Source organism: Argopecten irradians, chromosome 7 (genome assembly GCF_041381155.1).
Source record: "Argopecten irradians isolate NY chromosome 7, Ai_NY, whole genome shotgun sequence".
NCBI classification, from domain to species: domain Eukaryota; kingdom Metazoa; phylum Mollusca; class Bivalvia; order Pectinida; family Pectinidae; genus Argopecten; species Argopecten irradians.
In genome coordinates this window covers 40,779,436-40,802,633 of record NC_091140.1, presented here as the reverse complement: position 1 = coordinate 40,802,633, position 23,198 = coordinate 40,779,436, and the positions used below count along the sequence as shown (strand labels likewise).

The window sequence follows — 23,198 nt, the reverse complement described above, 5'->3', positions numbered from 1 at the left end:
TTCAATGCTTAAATGAATGTTTGAAGGAAACTATGAACATTACTCTTTCAGTACATGAAAGTAAGCTGAAATCCATCTACGAGTGAACATAAGATAGTTCATAGAAAAACACAATACAAAGGTAACATTACGCACTGCGAACTTAAGCTTCAGATTTAGAATGGATACGATTTAGAATGGATAAGATGTTTAACGATATATTTTGATGATTTTGCTGTTGGGGGGGGGGGGGGGGGTATTCTGGGGTCTCCCCCAGGAAAAAATAGTTCGATTAAGAATGGCTAAGATCTGTTAAATGATATATCTTATTGATTATTATGCGAGCGCTGTTTGGAGGGGGAGGGGTGTTCGGGGAGTCTCCTCAGAAAAAACCGATTTAGAATGGCTGAGATGAGTTTTACGATGCATTTTGATAAATTTGAGAGCGCCAAAGGCGCGAGATTTCGGTGTTTGAAGGGTCCGGGGTCTGCCTCGGTAAAAAATTATTACGATTTAGAATGGTTGTGATGAGTTTTATTTTGTATTTTAATGATTCTGTGAGCGCCGAAGTCGCAAGATATCGCTGTTTGGGAGGTTGCGGGTCTCCCTCGGGAAAAAATATTACGATTTAGAATGGCTGAAAAATTTGCGAGCGCCAAAGGCACGAGATTTTGGTGTTTGGGTGTTCGGAGGTCTTCCTCAGGAAAAATTATTATGATTTAGAATACCTGAGATGAGTTTTACTGTGTATTAGTAATGATTTTGCGAGCACCAAAAGCGCGAGATAGCGCTGTTTGTGGGGTTCGGGGGTCTCCCCCGGGAAAAATATTACGATTTAGAAAGGTTGAGATGAGTTTTACGACATTTTGAGTTTTACGACATTTTGATTAATTTGCGAGCGCCGAATTCACGAGATTTTGGTATTTGGGGGTCCGGTGGTGTCACCTTGGAAATTATTACGATGTAGAATGGCTGAGTTTTACTGTGTATTTTTATGATTTTAAAATGTTCTTAGCATGGTGATTTCTCAATTATAGTTACCAGTATTTGGAAATTATAATCATGAATGTCGTCATATTATTTTGCAACCCTGCTTAGATTGAACATACCGGTTTCACACCATCGGCACATTGTTGTATAACTGAAAATATAACGAATCTATTGTCTTGCTAAGTCATATAAACAACTTAATCTTTTAAGAGACATTTTCTGAAAAAGTAGAATCCCTTGATGGACATTTTTAGTCTAGTCCATGTATATTGAATTTCTATGATTAAAGATTTAGACATTACGTGCTTGAACGTTTAGGAAATTCGCCGCGCAGCGGAAAATTTTCTAAAATGAAGTAGGAAAAAGTGCATGAGGGCCATTCTTTCATTAACTTCACAGGGATATCCCATGGTTGCTACAGAAAAGATATCTCTTTCTCCTATAACTTCACAGGGATATCCCGCGGTTGCTAGGGAAAAGATAACTCTATCTTACACAGGGGGGTGTAAGACAGCTCACACGCGCTAGACAATAACGTGACGTCATCAATACATGCGGCGTAACTGCCACGCGCATTGTAGATGACGCCATCAATTTTGACACATAACGACGTTCCTGCGATAATGGCGCGATGAAAAAGCTGGAAACCAAGTGGAATCTCATCACTTTTTCTACTAAGTATAGGGGAAAAAGAATCAAACATTGGTCTGTTAAGTCGACAGGGATATCTCAACCCTCGTGAAGGATTTTGGCCGGCAAGACTCGGGTTAATCGGCCAAAATCTTTCACTCTGGTTGAGATATCCCTGTCCACTTCACAGACCCATATAAGATTCTATTATTCTCTTACCCCAGACAAGGATATCCACAGTTTTACCGGTGTGAGATTTTCTATCTCACCCTAGGGTAAACTATTGTAAAGACAAGCTACTCGAGATCTTTGTACGTGCTCAACAAATGTATGACGTCACGACAACAGTATCATGACGTCGCGATAATAGTATCATAACGTCACGACAACAATCAAATGACGTCACAAAGACGACGAAGACAACGATTCATTGAGACTACATCATCCTCGCTTGCATAAGTGACGCGTTTATTAGAGACACAAAGTACACAGGGTAAGAGAAAAAGAATCATTCACCCTCTTTGGGGTGAGACAGGAGATATCAACCCTTGGGGTAAGATTCTTAAGCTGTCAAAACACTCGGCAAAGCCTCGTGTTTGATAACTTAAGAATCTTAACCCTCTGATTTAGATTATCCTGTCTCACCCAAAGGGGGTGAAAGATTCTATTGATCTTACACAGGGGGTGTGAGTCAGCTCACACGCGATAGACAATCACGTGACGTCATCAATACATGCGGCGAGTATTGTAGATGACGTCATCAATTTTGACGTTCCTGCGATAATGGCGCGATGAAAAAGCTGGAAACCAAATAAAATTTCATCATTTTTGCTAAGCCTATGGTAGGAAAAAGAATCAAACATGGGTCTGACAGTGATGAAGTAAAATTCCAATCAAACTTCAACTTCCAGGTAAGTCTCGTGTAATTTATCAATTATTAGTGCAAAGGGCAATAACTCTGTAAATTACAAGCGAATTACGCTGATTTACGATTTCGACCTAGATCTTTCGAATGTTAGCCTGCATACAAAGTTTCATTTAGCTTGGTTTACATTTACTCAAGTTACCGTGTTCACAAGGAAATGTTAAATGACGTCCTATGACTTATGGTCAGGTGACCTAAAAATGGAAGGTCTGCAATAGCAAAGGCACAACTAGGGCACTTATCTGATATATTCAGAAAGTTTCATGAAGCTGTGTTAAATGTTAAATGGTTTTGGAGTTATAGTCCGGAAACAAAAGGAAACAATAATTTGGTGTTATTTTACTAAGTTTCCATGGTAACGGAAAAAATTCCCAAAATGGAGGTCCGCTATAGCAAAAGGCACGGTCCGCTATAGCAAAAGGCACAATAACGCACTTGACTTGTCTGATATGTAAAAAGAAAGTTTCAAGGAGCTGCGTTGAACGGTTTTTGAGTTATAGCCACTAAAAGAATCTCTGATGCACGGACGAAGCCTAATTTAATATCCCCCGCAAGCAAGTTTCGAAGAGGATACAAAATGATACCCTTGCCATTTTTCAAACATGATTTGGAGTGAAATTCTGAAATTGTGTACCAATTTGGATCCACCATTACAATTACCCAACAGGGCGTTTATTAAGATTTTGAAGCTTGTGAGTTCCATGACATAATTAGGCTTATTGCTAGATGTATTAACAAAAACCACGAGGCCATGAGCCTTAACAGTCATCGGAGTTTGGATATAGAATGAAACAAAGACATATAAACACTTTATACTGGCCCTTAAGGTCAGTCAGTGATTTTGTAAATTTTACTTTTTAATCTATGAAGAGTATTTGCTTCTCAAACCAGTAAAATTTTTGTCATTTTGACCCTGTTTGGCCCCACCTCTCTGGTCCCCAAGGGGGTCAGTGAGGACTGATATGGATGTAACATGTGTGTTCTCCATTAAGGATTTTTAGCTGTTGGTCCTAAGGACCGGCTGACCCTAAAAGTTTAGGCTTTGATCCTGTCTGAGTGACTGGTCCTGACTGAAAGTTACTGGTCCTTACAAAGTTACTATCCATCCCTCATAATATTAACTAGCAAAGTAATAATTTTACTAAAATATAACAAATCATATCCTGATCAGTATTGCGCTGTAATGCTAGTCAAGTTTGACCCATTTCCAATGAATATTCACAAATGTGCTTTTCCAATATAAACTTAAGTACACTAAACCCTTGAGGCCTCCCCAAGGGGAAATTTGAGAACCCAGGGTCATTTAATTCACATTTTTTGTAAAGGTCCTTAAGACCTTTCCATCTATAAAGAGGATTTGATTCTAAAATTTCCGGAATTTCAGAGAAAGATTTTTGAAGTTTTAGTCTATTTGGCCCCTTCTGGATCCACCCCTTAGGCCCCTATAATTCAAAATTTTTACTGACCTTTGGCCATGGCCATGGAAGGTTTCTGCAAACTTCATTGAATTTGGCTTTTTGGTTCTGGAGAGAAAGTCGAAATTGAAATTGAAAAAGTTTATCGACGCACAACGATGGAGAAAAGGCGATAAGAATACTAATAGACTAATAGGCGATAGAATGACTAATTAAAGTCATGACTATGAAGAATTTAGTCTATATCGCATTCGTAGACTGTCGATACATACAGCAGCTCAAAGGTCATACCATCAATAGGCTATATCACAGTAACTTTCCTCGGTTGAAATCAAATACAACAATACATACCGATAGTTGTTCCGCTTCGGTAATCTCAATTTTTATTTGAAATAGATCATATATATCAATAATTGAATAAAAAAACCCATCATATTTTAAAAATAATTGAAAGGTGCCATTGTTATAAATCAAACTGCAGCTATAACATTCAACAATCGAAACTGTATCACTACTATCGTAGTTACCCAGCTAAGCAACCATGGGCCAATATAGATATAACCAATATATACCAATATAGATTGAACAGTGTTTCCATTGCGTTAAAGGTGGTATGAATTCAATGGGATACAGACATATTCGACATGTAGCGTATTGTAGCGCTAACATGCTACATTGAATATGTCTGTATCCCATTGCATCTTTAACGCAATCAAAACACTGTTCAATCTCTATATGTACAAACTGTTGAAAATTTTTGATGCTCTCTCCGTGAAAAACAGTGCAAATGGAAGGAAACACTGACTGATTATTCGTATGTCGCAGTTTATGACATTAGAGAAATTCTAACATTGTAGTATTAAAGAGTATAGGTATATAATCTTGTAATTAAAAAAACAAATATGGGAGAAAGGGAATTGTATGTGCTTTATGCAGAGGGTTTCTGTACATGTTCAATTAAAATAAAATATTGTGGCTGTTTAAAAATGTATCAGTGTATAAACAATGTCACTTGTGCCAGATTAATGGTTATGCATGTAGAAAGAAACAAAAAGAATTACGTTTCCATAAAGGATACGCTAATGTAGATCTTAGTAAGTTTGTGAAGACATAATGGGACTTTAAACAGTTAATACTGTTGATTCTGCTCAAGGCCTCAAAATTTCAAAATATTATTGTTAAATGTTATTTTAAACTTTCCATAATTAACCCTTTGATATCATGGAAATTATCACAATGCATGACGAAATTCACATCACATGAATATGTGTCCTTGAACAATAAAGTGTTCATTCTGAAAAATGTCACACAGGTGCATGCCTTTCACTTAGTATATGCCTCCCAAAGTGTTAGAAGTCGCAACTGTCACTCTTAGACGCTCCCAAAGTTTCAAAGTCATGCCTGTCACTCTTAGACGCTCCCAAAGTTTCAAAGTCACGCCTGTCACTCTAAGACGCCTCCCAAAGTTTTAGAAGTCACGCCTGTCACTATAAGACGCCTCCCAAAGTTTTAGAAGTCACGCCTGTCACTATAAGACGCCTCCCAAATTTTTTAAAGTCACGCCTGTAACTCTAAGACGCCTCCCAAAGTGTTAGAAGTCGCTCCTGTCACTCTAAGACGTCTCCCAAAGTTTCAGAAGTCACGCCTGTCACTTATTAGACGCCTCCCAAAGTTTCAGAAGTCGCTTCTTGCCAACTCCTGTGAAAGGGTTAATCTTAAAGCGCACAAAATGGTGTAGCGTATAATACAGATGCATTTGCAGTATTTCGACACTGGTCTGCTGGATCCCTGCCTTTAGTGGGCACATCTAGAAAAAAATAACAAGTTTGTCAGTATCACATCAAAGTTGTCCTTACAATTGCATAATTATTCTTAAAGCTGACAATGCATTTTAAAAATTATTAAAATGATTTTTTTTTTTTAAATAAGTATACTTGTATTTCAAGAATCGTTCATGAGACATTCTCCTGTCAAGGACAGCCTTTTTTGTTTTACATTCCGACAACTCACCGACTCCTTTATAAAGCGCATGAAAACAACACACGTGCGCTCAGTCATGTACATACTACATATACACCTAGCAGTCCACTGTGTATCACCTACTAGTAGGTAAACAAAGCCAAGTTACCTGTAAAACTGTATGGGTTTGTTTTAGCAAGAAAACATGTCAACTCCTCTAAGCTGTCATTTAGATGTTTGTGAAAATAAAAGGAGGGGCCATTTTACGGCCACTCAGTGATAAGCAAAATATTTTGCACGAAGGTACATTAGGGTCAGCTGCGTATTGTATGCTATTCAGAATATCCAAGTTTTTCTGCGCTCAACAACAGGATAATTTTAGGCAAGTTTCAGCCAAATCGCGACGGTAGAACTTGAGAAGGAGTTTAAAATGTGTTTTCAAATTGGTGGCTCTAACGGACATCTTGGATTTCAGATCGAACCGAAAAATAACAGCACTTTGTCAGGACCATGTCAGGATAATTTCTCACTAGTTTTAGTAGCTGGTATATTTACCGTGATATAACGGATCTTGCAACTGTCAAAGAATTTCTTGGCCATTGCATGCTCTCCAAGGGGTTCACCAGTGTTGCAACAGAAGTGCTCTGGATATTGCAGCTTTATCAAGATACTGAAATATATACACAGGAATTATTATTAGAGCATGGAACAACAGTGATATGACAATATAATAACAGAGGGCCTGCATTGCTCACTGGATTGTAACGTCGAGTTATGTCCTGAATACTGGTTCATTGTTTCTTTTCTAAAGGAATCTAAATATTTACCTCTAATTCCCTTATCAGGCCCTGTCCCTCCTGCCCACGGTGAGTCAGAGACAAAATTGATACAAACTATTCCCTTTTTCTGAAGGATGTTTCTGGCCAAATTTGGTTAGAATCCATGCAGAACTTTATGACTAGTAGCATACTAAAGGATAAACCTTTACCTCTTATTTCCCAAGGGATATATCTAGAATCTGACATGCAGAGACTTTTTCTCTACATTTTATGACTACATAGCAAAATAACGGATTTACCTTTTGATTTCAAACCTTATCATCAAAATCCTCCAAAAATGACTCTGGCCCATGATGATCCCCTCCCAATGCCGAACCTAGGGAATTTATGCTACAACCCATCCATGTAGTACTCTATGACTTGTAGTAATTTAATGCACAACTAGGTGCCCTAGAAACATGTTTTCGAGACAATATATATATGCCAATAACAAACTAGGATGGCGGCCTGATCTGTTCAATTGAAAATGCAATATTGCACAACAAGGTCCCCCTGAGGTGGTACCTACATTCATTTCTGAACAGGATCAAACTATGGAAATAAGCCATAGCCTTTAAACTTCGTAATCCAAGTCTCAGCCCATCTTGTTCACCGATTGGCCCAAATGCATATGAACCAACTATACCCTGGGAACCTTTTTGGTTCTTGAGAAATGGGAGATAATGTCGTTAAACTATCAAAATCAAAAGATTTCCAGCCTTGTTGAATCCACTGTTATGGCACAAACAAAAAAGGTCCATTTGAAGTTTGAACAAAATTTCTTGGTAGCCCTAAAAGAAATATCCGGCAGCATTCACAGATGGCTGCCTGGCCCATCTATCAGGTTCTCTAGGCCTCTTAGTTATCCACAACTAGGAGGCTGTTAACAAGATTTTAGTTCTGCAAGAAATATTTTAACCCAAAATCAAAGATGGCGACCTTGTTTTTTTTTTCCGAAGGACCCAAGGGTAAGGTCATTGAAGTTTGAAAAAAAAAATATCCTTCAAGCTTGGTAGCCCTTCATGCAGTCAATGCCTGGCGGCGCATCTCCGTTTTATTCCGATCAGCCACAAAATCTGGTATGTGCTGCAACTAGGGACCAAGGGGAACCTCCATGAATTTCTCAAAGAAACATCCGACAAACTTCAACTGCCAAAATCAAAGATGGCGGCCTGGTGCGGCCATCTATGTTTATCCGATCAGCCGCCTCAAAATCTCCAGTATGGCACAAAAATGTACCAAGGGGACCCTCCATGTGGAAGTTTTGAACTGAATCCCAGTCAGCAGTTTTTTAAAATAATGATAACAAGCATTGTTATTACGGACGGAACGTGGACCGGCCGGACCAGGACCGCAGAGTGCAATATGAATAGCCCACCATCTGATGTTGGTGGGCTAAAAAAACTTGTAGCAATATACACAACTAGGAGGCTTGGATCTTGAAATAAAGGTCAATAGTCATTCCATTGTAAACAAACGAAGGTAGCCCCTTCGACACAGCAGCATGCCGAAGGCCCAATATGAATATCCCTGGGCTTTTATTGGTTATCTTGGTTCTTTAAAGATTTACAGCCTTGTTTGAAGTCCTGTGAGAAGGTCATTTATATGAGACAAACTTGGTAGCCCTTTATCGCAATATCAGGTCTCCAGGCCCCTCTAGTTATTCACCAGAAAGTCTGTTAAACAGATTTTAGCCTATTTTACCAACCCCTGGCGACCTTGAATGAAGGTCAAGGTCATTTTATTTTGAATCAAGCTTGGTAGACCTTCATCAAACAGTCACTTACAGCACTCCCGGGTCAGATGACCTAACAAAAGTCACTTACACACTCCCTGGTCAGATGACCTAACAAAAGTCACTTACACACTCCCGGGTCAGATGACCTAACAAAAGTCACTTACACACTCCCGGGTCAGATGACCTAACAAAAGTCACTTACACACTCCCGGGTCAGATGACCTAACAAAAGTCACTTACACACTCCCGGGTCAGATGACCTAACAAAAGTCACTTACACACTCCCGGGTCAGATGACCTAACAAAAGTCACTTACACACTCCCGGGTCAGATGACCTAACAAAAGTCACTTACACACTCCCAGGTCAGATGACCTAACTAAAGTCACTTACACACTCCCGGGTCAGATGACCTAACAAAAGTCACTTACACACTCCCGGGTCAGATGACCTAACAAAAGTCACTTACACACTCCCGGGTCAGATGACCTAACAAAAGTCACTTACACACTCCCGGGTCAGATGACCTAACAAAAGTCACTTACACACTCCCGGGTCAGATGACCTAACAAAAGTCACTTACACATTCCCGGGTCAGATGACCTAACAAAAGTCACTTACACACTCCCGGGTCAGATGACCTAACAAAAGTCACTTACACACTCCTGGGTCAGATGACCTAACAAAAGTCACTTACACACTCCCGGGTCAGATGACCTAACAAAAGTCACTTACACACTCCCGGGTCAGATGACCTAACAAAAGTCACTTACACACTCCCGGGTCAGATGACCTAACAAAAGTCACTTACACACTCCCGGGTCAGATGACCTAACAAAAGTCACTTACACACTCCCGGGTCAGATGACCTAACAAAAGTCACTTACACACTCCCAGGTCAGATGACCTAACAAAAGTCACTTACACACTCCCGGGTCAGATGACCTAACAAAAGTCACTTACACACTCCCGGGTCAGATGACCTTACAAAAGTCACTTACACACTCCCAGGTCAGATGACCTAACAAAAGTCACTTACACACTATGTTCCTCTGGAACAAACATCTTGGACTGTGGTGGGAATTTCCGGGAAACTTCATTTCCATACTGATCCACAATCAACATGAAATCTGAAAATCAATCAAAAGAAAAATTTCTGGATTTACAGTGTAACTAGTCTTAACTTGTTTGTTCATTTATTTGTTTGTTGCATTAATTAACGTCCTATAAACAGCCAGGGTCAGGGTCATGTAAGGACTGCCCCCCTGTTTTGGGGAAACTCCCACCCCCACCAACAATTAATATTTCTAACAAAGATGTAACTATAATATGAATTTCCAAACACACATGATCGAGACCATGGAACAAAACAATGATTCTCTAATGAAAACAACAAGAAACAAGAGGCCTTAACAATCATCCGACTCATCTGACTCATGAGGCACAAAACAACAAAGTTCATCAGTATAAAGATATATGGTATAAAAATTAATATAAACAAAACAAAGAAAAATCTATTTGAATACCATATTAAGTTTCTAGTAATAGGTAAAGGTCATTTTTTGAACAAACTTGTTAGCCCTAGCAAGGACCTCCATATACTGGTTGTTACCCAATTCAAGGATTAAAGAGGAGTCAAGATTTCTAAAAGCCAAATTTCATCAGCAAAACTTTTCATTTTGGACCCCTGCCGTTCTATCCATGGGTCTTATCGCTGATCCGTTATAAAATATGATTGACCTCACCTAAAGTTCCTCGTTCTGAGGCCCCGCCCCTCAGTTTCCCAAGGGTTGGACCTAATCATTATATATTAAAAACATGATTGTTCTAAACCAGTGTGTTTTCACACACAAATATGGATGCATTTAATCCACTCAAGGTTTTAAGGAGGAGTTAGGCCTTTACAGCCAAATATTCTCAAAAGCACCCCCTTCTGAGCCCCCCCCCTCAGTCGCAAGGTTGTGTCAGACCTAACTCCTTTATATAGAATAATACAGTCCTATCCCTAATTGTATTTTCACATCAATATGCGGATGTAATCAACTCAATAAGTTAAGGTATATTAAACGCTAAAAATAAGAAAATATCCCCTTTTCGGACCCGAACAATGTTTTCCCAATTTGGTTTGCCATCCGTCCAAGGATGAAGAGAGTAATGAAGTTATTTAAAGCTTAAATTAAGAAAGTTTCTCCTTTTTGGGGCCCCAACCCCTCAGCCCTAAGTGGGTCTCAATAATATAAAATATGAGATTGTCCCTTTTGACCAAATGATGGTATCACACCAAAATAATGAACCTCAACTTAAGCTATTGAGGAGAATAAGATTTTAAAACTAAAATTAAGAAAATTTCCCCCTTTTCAAGCCTCATCCCTAGGAGTCATAACAGGCTCATTTATTTGAAATATGATTGCCCTTTCCCAACAATGTTTCAAACCAAATTTGGTTGCCATCCATCAAAGGATGAAAGAGTAGCGGGATTTTAAAACTTAAATTAAGATTTTTTTCCCTTTTGGATGTTTCAAACCAAATATGAATCAAATCTGCTTTGCAGTTAAGGAGGAGTAGTATTTTAAATGCAAAAGTTGACGCATGACGCACGGCACACAAGACAATGGACCAAGCACGATGTCTATAGGTTATCCTGACCCTTCAGGTCAGATGACCTAAAAACGCAAATGCAAAGGATAGGAACACCAAAAGAGTTGAGGTAAAGACAGTGTGATCTGGCTTTCTACTTACCTATGAGAAAGGATTTGATTCGTACATTGTTGATCACTGGATACTTCAACAGAGAAGACAAAGCAGCATTGGCAATCTGAAAAGTCATTTCTGAAATTGAAAAAAAATTGTTTTCTTTTTATCAATCAATTTTATCAGAACTGGAAGTACTGAGGGTATTGATTGAAATTAATGAAAAATACATGAAATGTTATATGACTGAGTCGTGATTTTAATAACTTCCAACTGTTCACTACTATATATTGTCCCTCCTACCGTAGGGGACACATCACAACCCAGATTGATACAACACTCTTCTCCTCCCAGGGATGTTTCTGGCCAAATTTGATTACAATCCATAACTCTGTTGTTAAAATGGTTTATGAGCAAAATTCAGCTAATTATATAAGTCCTTTAATCTTTTACACTGTATAGCATAATAGCATTCTTTGTCTGCAAGTGATATGTATAAATTACTTACCATTTTGCTGTGAAAGATTCAAAGGAACATCTTTCATTCTGAGGTCATGCATTCTGTGGTGTATTAACACTGACATTGGTGATAGTGAATAGTTGTTGGATAATGCTCGCTGACACCAGAACGCACCTGAAACAATTCATGTTTTATGTCTATTACACCAGTGAATTTTACCCACATACATCTTATTATCATTGTACATGTATTCATTATCACTAACACATCTTCGTTTTATATTAGATTGACTTTTAATTTCATCTCAAGATTTTTCTATTTGTTGCACAATACCAAGGATTTATAAGTGAGAAGGATTCTGACTATTTCTTTACATTACTACCTGTAAACACCACGCGAGATGCCTGTGAACCGCTAATAAAAACCATTTTTCTCAGCAAATACTTGTCTTATCGAGTAAAACAAAACACCAAAGTTTATTAAATTTCACAACGTTTATTACTTGCTTTAAGAACGGAATATTTAGAGGACATGTCTTAAATTTTCGTTGAAAAAATATGACAGCTCTTGGAATGACGGCCCGCTTCAGAAAGAAAGATGGTAACCCTCGCACCCACAAGCTACATCAAAGGCTACGCCGGCGGATATCAAAGGAAAATCAGTCGTCGCCCAACGTCACGGTCAGTGCCCAAACACAAAAGCTCCTGCCTTGTATTTCCCCAAAATCCACTCTGACTTATCCTTCTCATATACGTCCTTGCACAATACACATGCTACAGGCCCACTATCATTACCCTGGGTCTAACAGTTATTCAGAAGTTGTTTTACCCAAATCAACCCCTATGACCTTGAATGAAGGCCAAGGTAATTCATTTGTTAATGAACAAACCCTGGGCCTTTTCGGTTCATAAAAAGAAGCTGTGTAAAGATTTTAGTCTTTTTCACCCCTATGACCTTGGTATCATTTAAGCTTTATCCCAGCATATGTATATACATACACAGGCCAAATATCAGCACCCAGCTGGGTTATTGAGAATTAGAAGTTGTTTGAATGAAAAGTTTACGCACTGTCCACGGCCACCTACGATGCAAGATGACAATAGGTCAGATGACCTAACAAGAGATCCCAGAGGGATCTTGTCGCCCACCAAACAACGATCTATGTCTGACAATGGAGAGAGGGATATTTTCTCTGCTTTTAAAACTTTTACTACATATTTTTAATTACTACATATATAAAACTCTGAGAAAGATCCTTTCAGTACTTTCTGAGATATATAACAGTAATTTCAATTATCAAAATCCAAGATGGCAACGTACCTGTCGGCCATCTTGTTGACCTATCGGTTCCAAAATCCAATATACACAACTAGACCCCTGAGAGGAACATGCACATGAAATTTGAGATAGATCCCTACAGAACTTTCTCAGAAATATTAATAGCGGTAACAAACTTCAATTATCAAAATCCAAGATGGTAGCCTGATGGCCATCTTTTCGACTGATTAGTCCCAAAATGTAACATGCACAACTGAGGCCCTAGGGGAACCTACATATACAATTTGAGACAGATAGCTTCGAATTCAGTACTTTCTGACAAATAGTAGTAACAAGCTTCAAGTATCAAAATCCAAGATGGCTGCCTGTCGGCCATCTTGCTGACCAATGGGTCCCAAAATGCAATATGCACAACTAAGGCCCTAGGGGAACCTACATTAGAGCTGTTATCATATATCGGCATCGCGATATATCACGATTTTAGAGAAGAGACGACGATATCGTTAAAAAAATTATATCTACGATATCGTCGTCAGCCGTAACCCATCATGTGTTAGTTGGAAAGGAAACAAAAACATTGCACTGTCGGACACAGACAGAATCTGATTAACTTGTAAGCAAACATCTAATTAAAAGTATCACAAATAAACGTTGGTTTTGGTGAATGTTTCACTTTATTTATTTACAAATTACACTCTATATTGTACTTTCATGATTGGTCCCCCAAACATGACTTATATTTCCATCAACTCCTTTTATATTTTACTCGGCAAAAATCGCGATATTATCGTGACGATATCGTCAAATTTTGACGATATCGCGATGCACATTTTCTCTACGATAACAGCTCTAACCTACATGTGAAATTCAAGAAGAATTTCTTTAGCACTTTCTGAGAAATAGTGGTAACAAACTTTAACTATCAAAATCCAAGATGGCTGCCCGCCGACAGAGCATCAACAATCCCAATCATATGAACAATAAATGACGTTTTATTGTGTATATTATGTGTCTAATTAACACAAAAATACATTTAAACTAGAAATATGTCTGTTAGACATTAAGTGCTTGCTAATATAACTACTTCCTAACCTTAATTTTCAGTATGAAATCAACCTCGGCAACAGGTGTACGTAGCACTTTCTTTGTATATGTTTTTGAAAGGTTGGTGTCACAATTCATGACGAAATCTTTTAAACATTGTAAGACACTGACTTCCGTTACCTCGGTTGGAATCTGCGCATAGCGGATGTACACAGACTCTTTACCGGAACAAGGAAAATAATAGTGCAAGTACGCTTGCACTAAAAATATTTTGCTTTTGATACATGCACAATCAGTATAGGGCATAGTGCCATGGATTTTTTTTCAGGATGCAATTTAAAATCATTTTTAATATTTTTATCTTGAAGTAAAATAAGAAGCTCAAATTTTTCAATGATGGTATTGGTGTAAAGTAATTTTTGTAACTCAAGAAAACTACTACCGGTAATTCATCAGTTTTCTCTATTTTAATAGAGAATAAATATCATTTGTCAGCGGTGGAGCACCTGTAACTTACCTATTTTATCAGATGGATCAGTAGACCAGGATTTCTGTCTTGCAAGACTTCGAAGAAGTGGCGAATGTCTGTCTAACCACAAAAAAGAACACATTAATTTGTAAGCATCAGCACCTCTAAAATGGTCAAATTGTTTGGGTATCACTTCATCTGCTGCTTGGAAAAAGGCCATTTGCTTGCTTGGTTGATACCCAAAGAAACCAAAGGGATTTAAAATCCTGTACAAATCTGTTGCAGTGTAGGTTTCTTTACATTGGAGAAAGTGTGTTACGGCTGAATTCATTATTACTGGACTGAGATATCGAATCGTACACAGATAATCCAATGTTTGACCCAATAGTTCATTCTTCACTTGTGATCCCTTACTTGAAATGTACTTTTCAAGAGCATAGATTAAGTCTGCGTTGTTTTTATCGGTCTCTTGGAAATATGTCAAAACATTCATCAAGTCGTCTGTCTTTATTTCATGGATATGATACAAAGTCCACTTGGCGATACTGGAAGCCAAAGTGTCATTCTTGCATTTGAGACGCGACAAACTAGCCGAAATCTTGCCAATACCCCTACTTCCCAGCTGCCATCCAAAGCGTACCAAATGATTTTCAATGATTTCAACAAGTCTTTCAGTGATGTCCATGTTGGCTGGCACATGATCCAGATATTTGAGCAAGTCATCCATATCCAGCTCTGTATATCTGCTTGTTACATGCAGCCAAATATCTTGCAGTATGTCAGAGTACTTTTTGTGTTGCAAAAGCTCTGTAAGACTAAATACTGCATATTTGCCAAGAGTGTCGTCTTCCATCTTTTTCTGTATGAGACTTAAAATGAATTCTTTTATATCGGATTCGGGTTCATTATCTTCCAGAAATTGCCTGGCTAGCTCAACTAAATTTTCGTCACTAAGTGTGTCAATGTTTCTCTGTGCAATTCCAAATAACTGCTGCATGATAACTTTGCTCACAAACAACTTGCCAGTCGGTTTCTGATCATCTCTGCGCTGTCTGTCCAACACTTTCAGTTTGATAAGCGATAGAGCTGCAGCATGGCTGGAAAGCGTATCCGGATGACTATCTAACAAATGTAACACTTCACCTATGGATTCACATTCATTTAGTCTTTCCATGTATATTATTTCTCCTTCTGACAATTCTGGAATCAACTTGTCATAGTTTTCATCTTGTATAATCTTGTCACCAATGTGTCGCATTATTATTGGAACATCATGAATGCCGTCTGCCCTCTGTGCTATAGCTCGTGAAATGGAGTAAAGCTTCTTTCGGTTTCTTTCATTTGCAGGATTTGTAGATACAAGTCGACTGGTTGATGAAGCTGATACTATGCCCAGGTTTCTCTCCAACAATCTTCTGCTGCAAAGTTTAACCAGTTGTTTCACAGATATCTGCAGCATTGTGGAAGACACTGACAAAGCCATTCTTACATCTCAATACTCTGCCCCAGGGATTGTAGTTCACTCAATCTGAAATGTAAAATACTGGTATGATCACATCAAGGTTTGGCTACTAATATACTTGACTAATAAGTTGGTACGATCACATCAAGGTTTGGCTATTTATATACTATTTGGACTAAGAAGTTAGTAACGATCACATCAAGGGTTTGGCTAATTTTTTATTTATAAGATTTATATACTTAACTAAGAAGTTGGTCCGATCACATCAAGGTTTGGCTATTTATATACTTGACTAAAGAAGTTGGTCCGATCACATCAAGGTTTGGCTATTTATATACTTGACTAAGAAGTTGGTCCGATCACATCAAGGTTTGGCTATTTATATATATATACTTGACTAAGAAGTTGGTCCGATCACATCAAGGTTTGGCTATTTATATACTTGACTAAGAAGTTGGTCTGATCACATCAAGGTTTGACTATTTATATACTTGACTAAGAAGTTGGTCCGATCACATCAAGGTTTGGCTATTTATATACTTGACTAAGAAGTTGGTACAATCACATCAAGGTTTGGCTATTTATATACTTGACTAAGAAGTTGGTCCAACCACATCAAGGTTTGGCTATTTATATATACTTGACTAAGAAGTTGGTACGATCACATCAAGGTTTGGCTATTTATATACTTGACTAAGAAGTTTGGTCCGATCACATCAAGGTTTGGCTATTTATATACTTAACTAAGAAGTTGGTACGATATCACATCAAGGTTTGGCTATTTATATACTTAACTAAAGAAGTTGGTACGTATCACATCAAGGTTTGGCTATTTATATACTTGACTAAGAAGTTGGTACGATCACATCAAGGTTTGGCTAATTTATCATACTTGACTAAGAAGTTTGTCCGATCACATCAAGGTTTGGCTATTTATATACTTGACTAAGAAGTTGGTCTGATCACATCAAGGTTTGGCTATTTATATCCTTGACTAAGAAGTTGGTTCCTGATCACATCAAGGTTTGGCTATTATATGTATATACTTGACTAAGAGTTGGTCATGATCAATCATCAAGGTTTGGCTATTTATATACTTGACTAAGAAGTTGGTAACGATCACATCAAGGTTTGGCTATTTATATACTTAACTAAGAAGTTGGTCCGAATCACATCAAGGTTTGGCTATTTATATACTTGACTAAGAAGTTGGTCCGATCACATCACATGGTTTATGGCTATTTATATACTTGACTAAGAAGTTGGTCCGATCACATCAAGGTTAGGCTTATTTATAAATATATACTTATGACTAAGAAGTTGGTCCCTGATCACATCAAGGTTTGGCTATTTATATACTTGACAAAGAAGTTGGTCTGATCACATACAAGGTTTTGGCTAATTTATATACTTGGACTAAGAAGTTGGTCCCGATCACATCGAAGGTTTGGCTATTTATATATTACTTGACTAAGAAGTTGGTACGATCACTACATCAAGGTTTGGCTATTTATATACTTGACTATAGAAAGTTGGTCCAATCACCATCAAGGTTTGGCTATTTATATACTTGACTAAGAAGTTGGTACGATCACATCAAGGTTTGGCTATTATATACTTGACTAAGAAGTTGGTCCGATCACATCAAGGTTTGGCTATTTATATACTTAACTAAGAAGTTGGTACGATACACATCAAGGTTTGGCTATTTATATACTTAACTAAGAAGTTGGTACGATCACATCAAAGGTTTGGCTATTTATATACTTGACTAAGAAGTTGGTACGATCACATCAAGGTTTGGCTATTTATATACTTGACTAAGAAGTTGTCCGATCACATCAAGTTTGGCTATTTATATATACAAGGGCCCATATAATGGGCCCAAATCTGCTATCTGGAAACCATTTGCATGATTCATACTTAAGAAATAGGGATGAGTGAATAAGAATTTATGATCGTGCCCAAGTACGGTGGGAGGCCCTCTTGCCTCTTGGTTATTTAAAAAGAAGTCCTTTAAAGATTTTAGCCTATATGACCCCTGTGACCATTCATTTTAACAAGAGGCCCATGGGGACTTAATGGTCACCTGAGTTAGAATATATAATGAAACAAATAATGAAACAAAATTTAAAGACATTTAAACACTATATGCTGGGCCTTGAAATTAGTCCTGGTGATTTATAAATCTGACTTTTTAGACTATGATGAGTAATTTGACTGTCCAACCAAAACCTACGAGTGAAACGAGTTATTTTTGAAAATCTTAATCATTTTGAGAAACCCCTGTTTGGTCCTGCCCCTTTAAATTTTGGTCCCCCTGGGAGTCCTGGGGGAGGGGGCTGGTCCCCCCAGGGGGTCAACCGAGGACTGATATGGATTATTTAAATGCTATATCTTAGGCTAATAATTCTAATCAAGGTTGGACTACTTTACTATGAAAATTGGGGCAAAAATTACCAGGTAATGTTCCACAAATATGTTTTTTCCTTATTACATGCTATATAAACTAAAGTACACTTGACCCTCCTCATGAAGGGATAACGTGAGACCCCCAGGTCCTATAATTCACAATGTATTTATAAAAACATCTTAAGACCTTGTCCATCATAATAATTAATCTTGATTCTACGTACTATTTTCCAGAATTTTAGAAGACACTTTCCTATTACAAATGACCAAATAATGCTCAAAAATGTGTTTTCCCAATATAAACCATAGTAAACTTAACTTCCTCGAGCTCCCCAGCAGGAAACTATAGAGACCCCAGGGTCATATAATTCACAATTTTTGTAAAGGACCTTTAGACCTTTCTATCTATCAAAAGTATTTGATTCTACCATTTCAATAATTTCAGAAGGAGATTTTTGAAGCTTTAGCCTATTTGACCCCTTTTGACCCCTCCCACAACCTCCTGGGGGGTGGGGACCATATAATTCACAATTTTGATTGGCCTTATGCCTTAAAAGGTTTGTGCAAAATTTCATTGAAATTGCTTCAGCAGTTTTGGAGAAGAAGTCGAAAATGTTAATTTGTTTACGGACATCACGATGGACGACGCACAGTGACGGACAAAAGGCGATTAGAATAGGTGACTGTCACTTGAGACTTCGTCTCAGGTGACCTAAAAAACTTTGTAGCCCTTCATCCCAGCATGTCACAGGCCCAATATCAGGTCCCTAAGCCTCTTGGTTATTAAAAAACGAGGGTCATGATCATTTCAAGATTTTAGCCTATTTAATTTGACCCCCCTGTTAACCAGTGGAATGAAGGGTCAAGGGTCATTCATTTGAGACAAACTTGGTTAGCGCCTTCATCCTCAGCATGCCACAGGCCCATTATTCCAGGTACCTATGGACCTCTTGTTATACAGGATGTCATTTAAAGATTTCAGCCTATATTACACTCACCGTGACCTTGAATGAAGATCAAGGTCACTCATTATAAACAAACTTAGGTAGCCCTTCATGCCCAGCCATGTCACATTCCAAATTATCAGGTCTCTCTATATATAGGCCTCTTGGTTGTATGAAGAAGTCATATCAAGATATTTCAGCCTATTTGACCCCTGTGACCTTGAATGAAAATCAAGGTCATTCATTTGAACAAACTTTGTAGCCATTCATCCCAGCATGCCACAGGCCTAATATAAGGTCCTAGGCCTCTTGGTTAATAATAAGAAGTCTGTTTTAAGATTTTCACCTACTTGACCCCTGTGACCTTGAATGAAGGTCAAGGTCATTCATTTGCACAATCTTGGTAGCCCTTTATCCCCCTAGCATCCCAGCATACTTTAAGACAAATTTCAGGACTCTAGGTCTAAAAGTTTTGGAGAAGAAGTTTTTTAAATGAAAAAGTTGACGCCGGGACCGACGGACGTCGCACCACGACATATGCTGATCACTTGCCTATCGGGCAGGTGAGCTAATAATAAGAAGCCTACAATGTTTAACAGTTTCATTAACAGAACAAAGACAAACAAGAGACCCAAAGGGCCTTAAGAATCATCTCCCAAGCATTTCAAATTTGGCAGAAAAAAACTTTTTTCTTGGTAAAATGTAATGACACACAAGACTGTATTTTTGAAACAAGAGGCCGAGAGGGCCTGTATCACTCACCTGGTTTGTAATGCCAAGCAATGTTCTGGATACAGGTTCATAGTTTCTTTTCTGAAGGAATTTGAATATTTACGTCTAATTCCCCTATTAGGCCCCATTCCTCCTGCCCCCAAGGGGTCAGAGCCAAAATTTATACAAGTTCTGTTCCCCTTCCCCAAGGATATTTGTGGCCAAATTTGGTTATAATCCATGCAGAACTCTAGGACAAGTAGCAATTTATAGGATTTACCTCTATTTCCCCTATTTGGGGGGGATCCCCTATTTGGCCCCTTCCCCTTCTGCAAATCACAGACACGCGATTGAGATTACGGACAAGTACAAGTGTTTCTATGACACGTCTTGCGCGTTTTATTGATTGGCTAATTACACACTTTCATTTATCATGATGTTAAACAATCCCTGAAGAAACTCGATTACACATTTCCTGATTTAGTTTATTGGTTCAAACACCCCAAAACCAATGATACTCAGAACTTGATCAATCGGAACACCACTACTTTATGGTATTGTCAGCGTCTTCGGGGGTCATGTGCCTGTATATATCAGGCGAGAATAGTCCATAATATATACTGGAAATCAAAATGCGGTTGTCTGTTGTTTTTTTGTTTGGCGCTTTTTTTTTTCGCCCTAAGAATGATATGTATAACACATGTTCATTCATTGTTATTTTCTTATATTATATCTTTGTATTTCCATTATACCAGGACTAGGTTATTCAAAATTGATTACTGATTGTTTTGTGATTTTTGTCACGTTGACCTTACATGTATGTTAGTCTTAAACTGTTATGCTTAAACTGCAGGCTCAAAATTTTGACTGATCAGTTGAAGCCTAATGTGTGCGAGTATTTAAATTTTCTAGGTAAAGAATGTCAATTGCAAGTATATATGATGACAGACTCTAGCTGGCTATGGGTAATGTATAATGATACAAAACACACAGATCAACACCTACCATTTAATATTCTGTTAATATTGATTACTACAATAAAAATACATTTTGCATAAACTTTAACGCCACAATTTTGGAAATAATTTTTATATTTAACATCCAGCAACACAGATGAAAAGGACACATATTGAATGTAGATATTGATCACTAAAATGTGTTATAATTGATCGCTAAAGTAATATTCATCTTATTCAGTATCACTTGCATTCACTTGTGGTACCTGGGCGTTTTAGAAATCAAATAATATCTTGATTAAGCAACACTATATATGTACAGGTCAAGGTGTTTTTGTGTTTCTAAATACAATCGGTTATAATGAACCTACAAACAACGACACAAAAAACACAAGCAAACAGCAAGGATTTATAAGTCTCATATATGTCCTTGCAAACAGTAAGATATAGGCGTTTTTTATATGTAGCTGAAATTGTATGCCCTGCCAAAATTGTAACACATATACCCCTATATATAGGCACTGTCGGATGAAAAATGTTTATGGTACTTATACAGAAGTTACCAGATGTTTAAGCATTAAACTATCTTCCTAAGGAAGATAGTTAAAGATAGTTTAATTCTTATATTTACATTATCAATTCATTTTAGGGTCTCTGCATTAACATTGTTTAAGCTAGAACAGGAAAACCGTTTATCAATGACGATTTCATCCACAAGATTTGAACAGCCATTTAAATTTTGACGGTGATCAGTTGACGTCTCCATGTCAATATTAGTAAAGTCTAGCTACTGTTGTAGCGAAAAAGATATCACCTTCTGACTGACTTCAGAAGGTGATCTTCTCTTTTCCGCTACAACAGTGGCTAAGTGACGTCATAATGGTCACGTTTTGTGTGTCAGTTATGCCGTCATATACTTCACGTTGCCTTGGTTAGTATATATAGTAGGAGTGACAAGGAAATGTAAATATTTACTTGTACATGATTCGTTGTACTTGCAAATTGATACAACTTACAAGTTACATAAATATGACTGGGCTACATGTAAAGGGAAATTCCTTCCCCATGTGCAAACGTAGAAGGCGACCATAAGCTAGGCATATGCTATCACTATTTACAATTAAAACCTGCTACACTATAAGTACTACTCCCAAATGTGTTCGCACTCAAACACAAACTCACCCAGGTTCTCTCTCCAAAGAACTTAGCCTTCAAAACTTTCGAGGCACGTCTCGACTGACATTTTGAGACCCGATGTCGAACTATGAGACAGACACACACTAAACTTGGTAGAACCTATAAATGCATTACTTATAAATATCTGCCTTAAATCATGCAATAACTAGTGTTAGCTTAAGAAACATTCATTTATATGTTAGAAATATAATGTAGAAAGTCACAAGGCTTACCATGTTGATAAAAACCAAGACGCACATGTTACACAACACTGCCTTAGTGATAGCCTAGCAAATATTTCAAATTTTGAAAATAAACTTTGTGTAATATTTTAATATTTTCTTTATCTTTATTCTATATGAATATGTTTTGTTTCTTTAAAAAATATAACTTAGATCTTCTAAGATTTTAAATCATAAACCTGCAATGAAATATTTAAATAGCTTATCAATGGATGTGCCTGCGGATACGTTAGTTTCGTACGTATTCATACTGGTATCAGGACATCTCGGCACTAGGCTAGGTCACCTCGGCACTTTGATATTCGGCACTTGGTAATCTCGGCACTTTTATTTTCGGCATTTGGAATGTTCGGCACTTTTTGAAGAGAATAGACACTTAATTTTTTGAAATATTGTAAAGTTTATCTCAATACGAGAAATATTGACTTTCCTTCCTATAATTTTCTTCGTATTTATGAGGGGAATAAACAGTGACGACCGATGAAAGTTGTAAAAAAGTTATTAAAAACGGTTCGTTTTTCAACGAATTTTCCATAAATCCCGTGGTAAGTGCCCTTTCATATGTGAATAGACGATTAAAATACAGTGTAACAAAACTTTGACGTAAATATCCAGTTCCGCTGGCAATAAAAATGCATATAACATAAATATCTCTTAAAATAGGCAACGGAAAATTACACATTGAATTATTACAAAATTTGGTTAACAAACGAACACGTGACAATCAACAAAAAAATATGTCAAAATGCATGAAATATAGTAAAATATTAGGAAATTTGTATTCACAATTAAAAAAGCAAATGTAAAGAATTGATTTCAACAGTTCAATGTCCAATTTACGTAACTTCGTTTTTTGGTAATCACAAACATTTACAAGAAAATTACCACCTTCTCTCTGTA

General features: G+C 37.6%; 1 protein-coding gene across 1 annotated transcript; it reads right to left on the bottom strand.

The window, feature by feature from the left end:
* Positions 1 to 4,293: 4,293 nt before the first annotated feature.
* On the bottom strand, positions 4,294 to 22,409 carry LOC138328434 (FAST kinase domain-containing protein 3, mitochondrial-like). Its single transcript, XM_069275240.1, has 7 exons — positions 22,290 to 22,409; positions 14,444 to 15,923; positions 11,653 to 11,778; positions 11,193 to 11,282; positions 9,493 to 9,583; positions 6,454 to 6,568; positions 4,294 to 5,746 (listed from the first exon to the last, which is right to left on the bottom strand). Exons 2-7 carry the CDS (start codon positions 15,876 to 15,878, stop codon positions 5,588 to 5,590), a joined length of 2,016 nt encoding a protein of 671 aa, XP_069131341.1. The 5' UTR covers positions 15,879 to 15,923; positions 22,290 to 22,409; the 3' UTR covers positions 4,294 to 5,587.
* Between the last annotated feature and the right edge of the window lie 789 nt (positions 22,410 to 23,198).

Coding starts and splice junctions, on each gene's coding strand:
- LOC138328434 (XM_069275240.1), bottom strand. CDS start 15,878: ATGGCTTTGTCAGTGTCTTCCACAATGCTGCAGATATCTGTGAAACAA. Junction 11,779..14,443: donor TGATCCATCTGATAAAATAG/GTAAGTTACAGG, acceptor GAATTGTTTCAG/GTGCGTTCTGGTGTCAGCGA. Junction 9,584..11,192: donor AATCAAATCCTTTCTCATAG/GTAAGTAGAAAG, acceptor ATTGATTTTCAG/ATTTCATGTTGATTGTGGAT.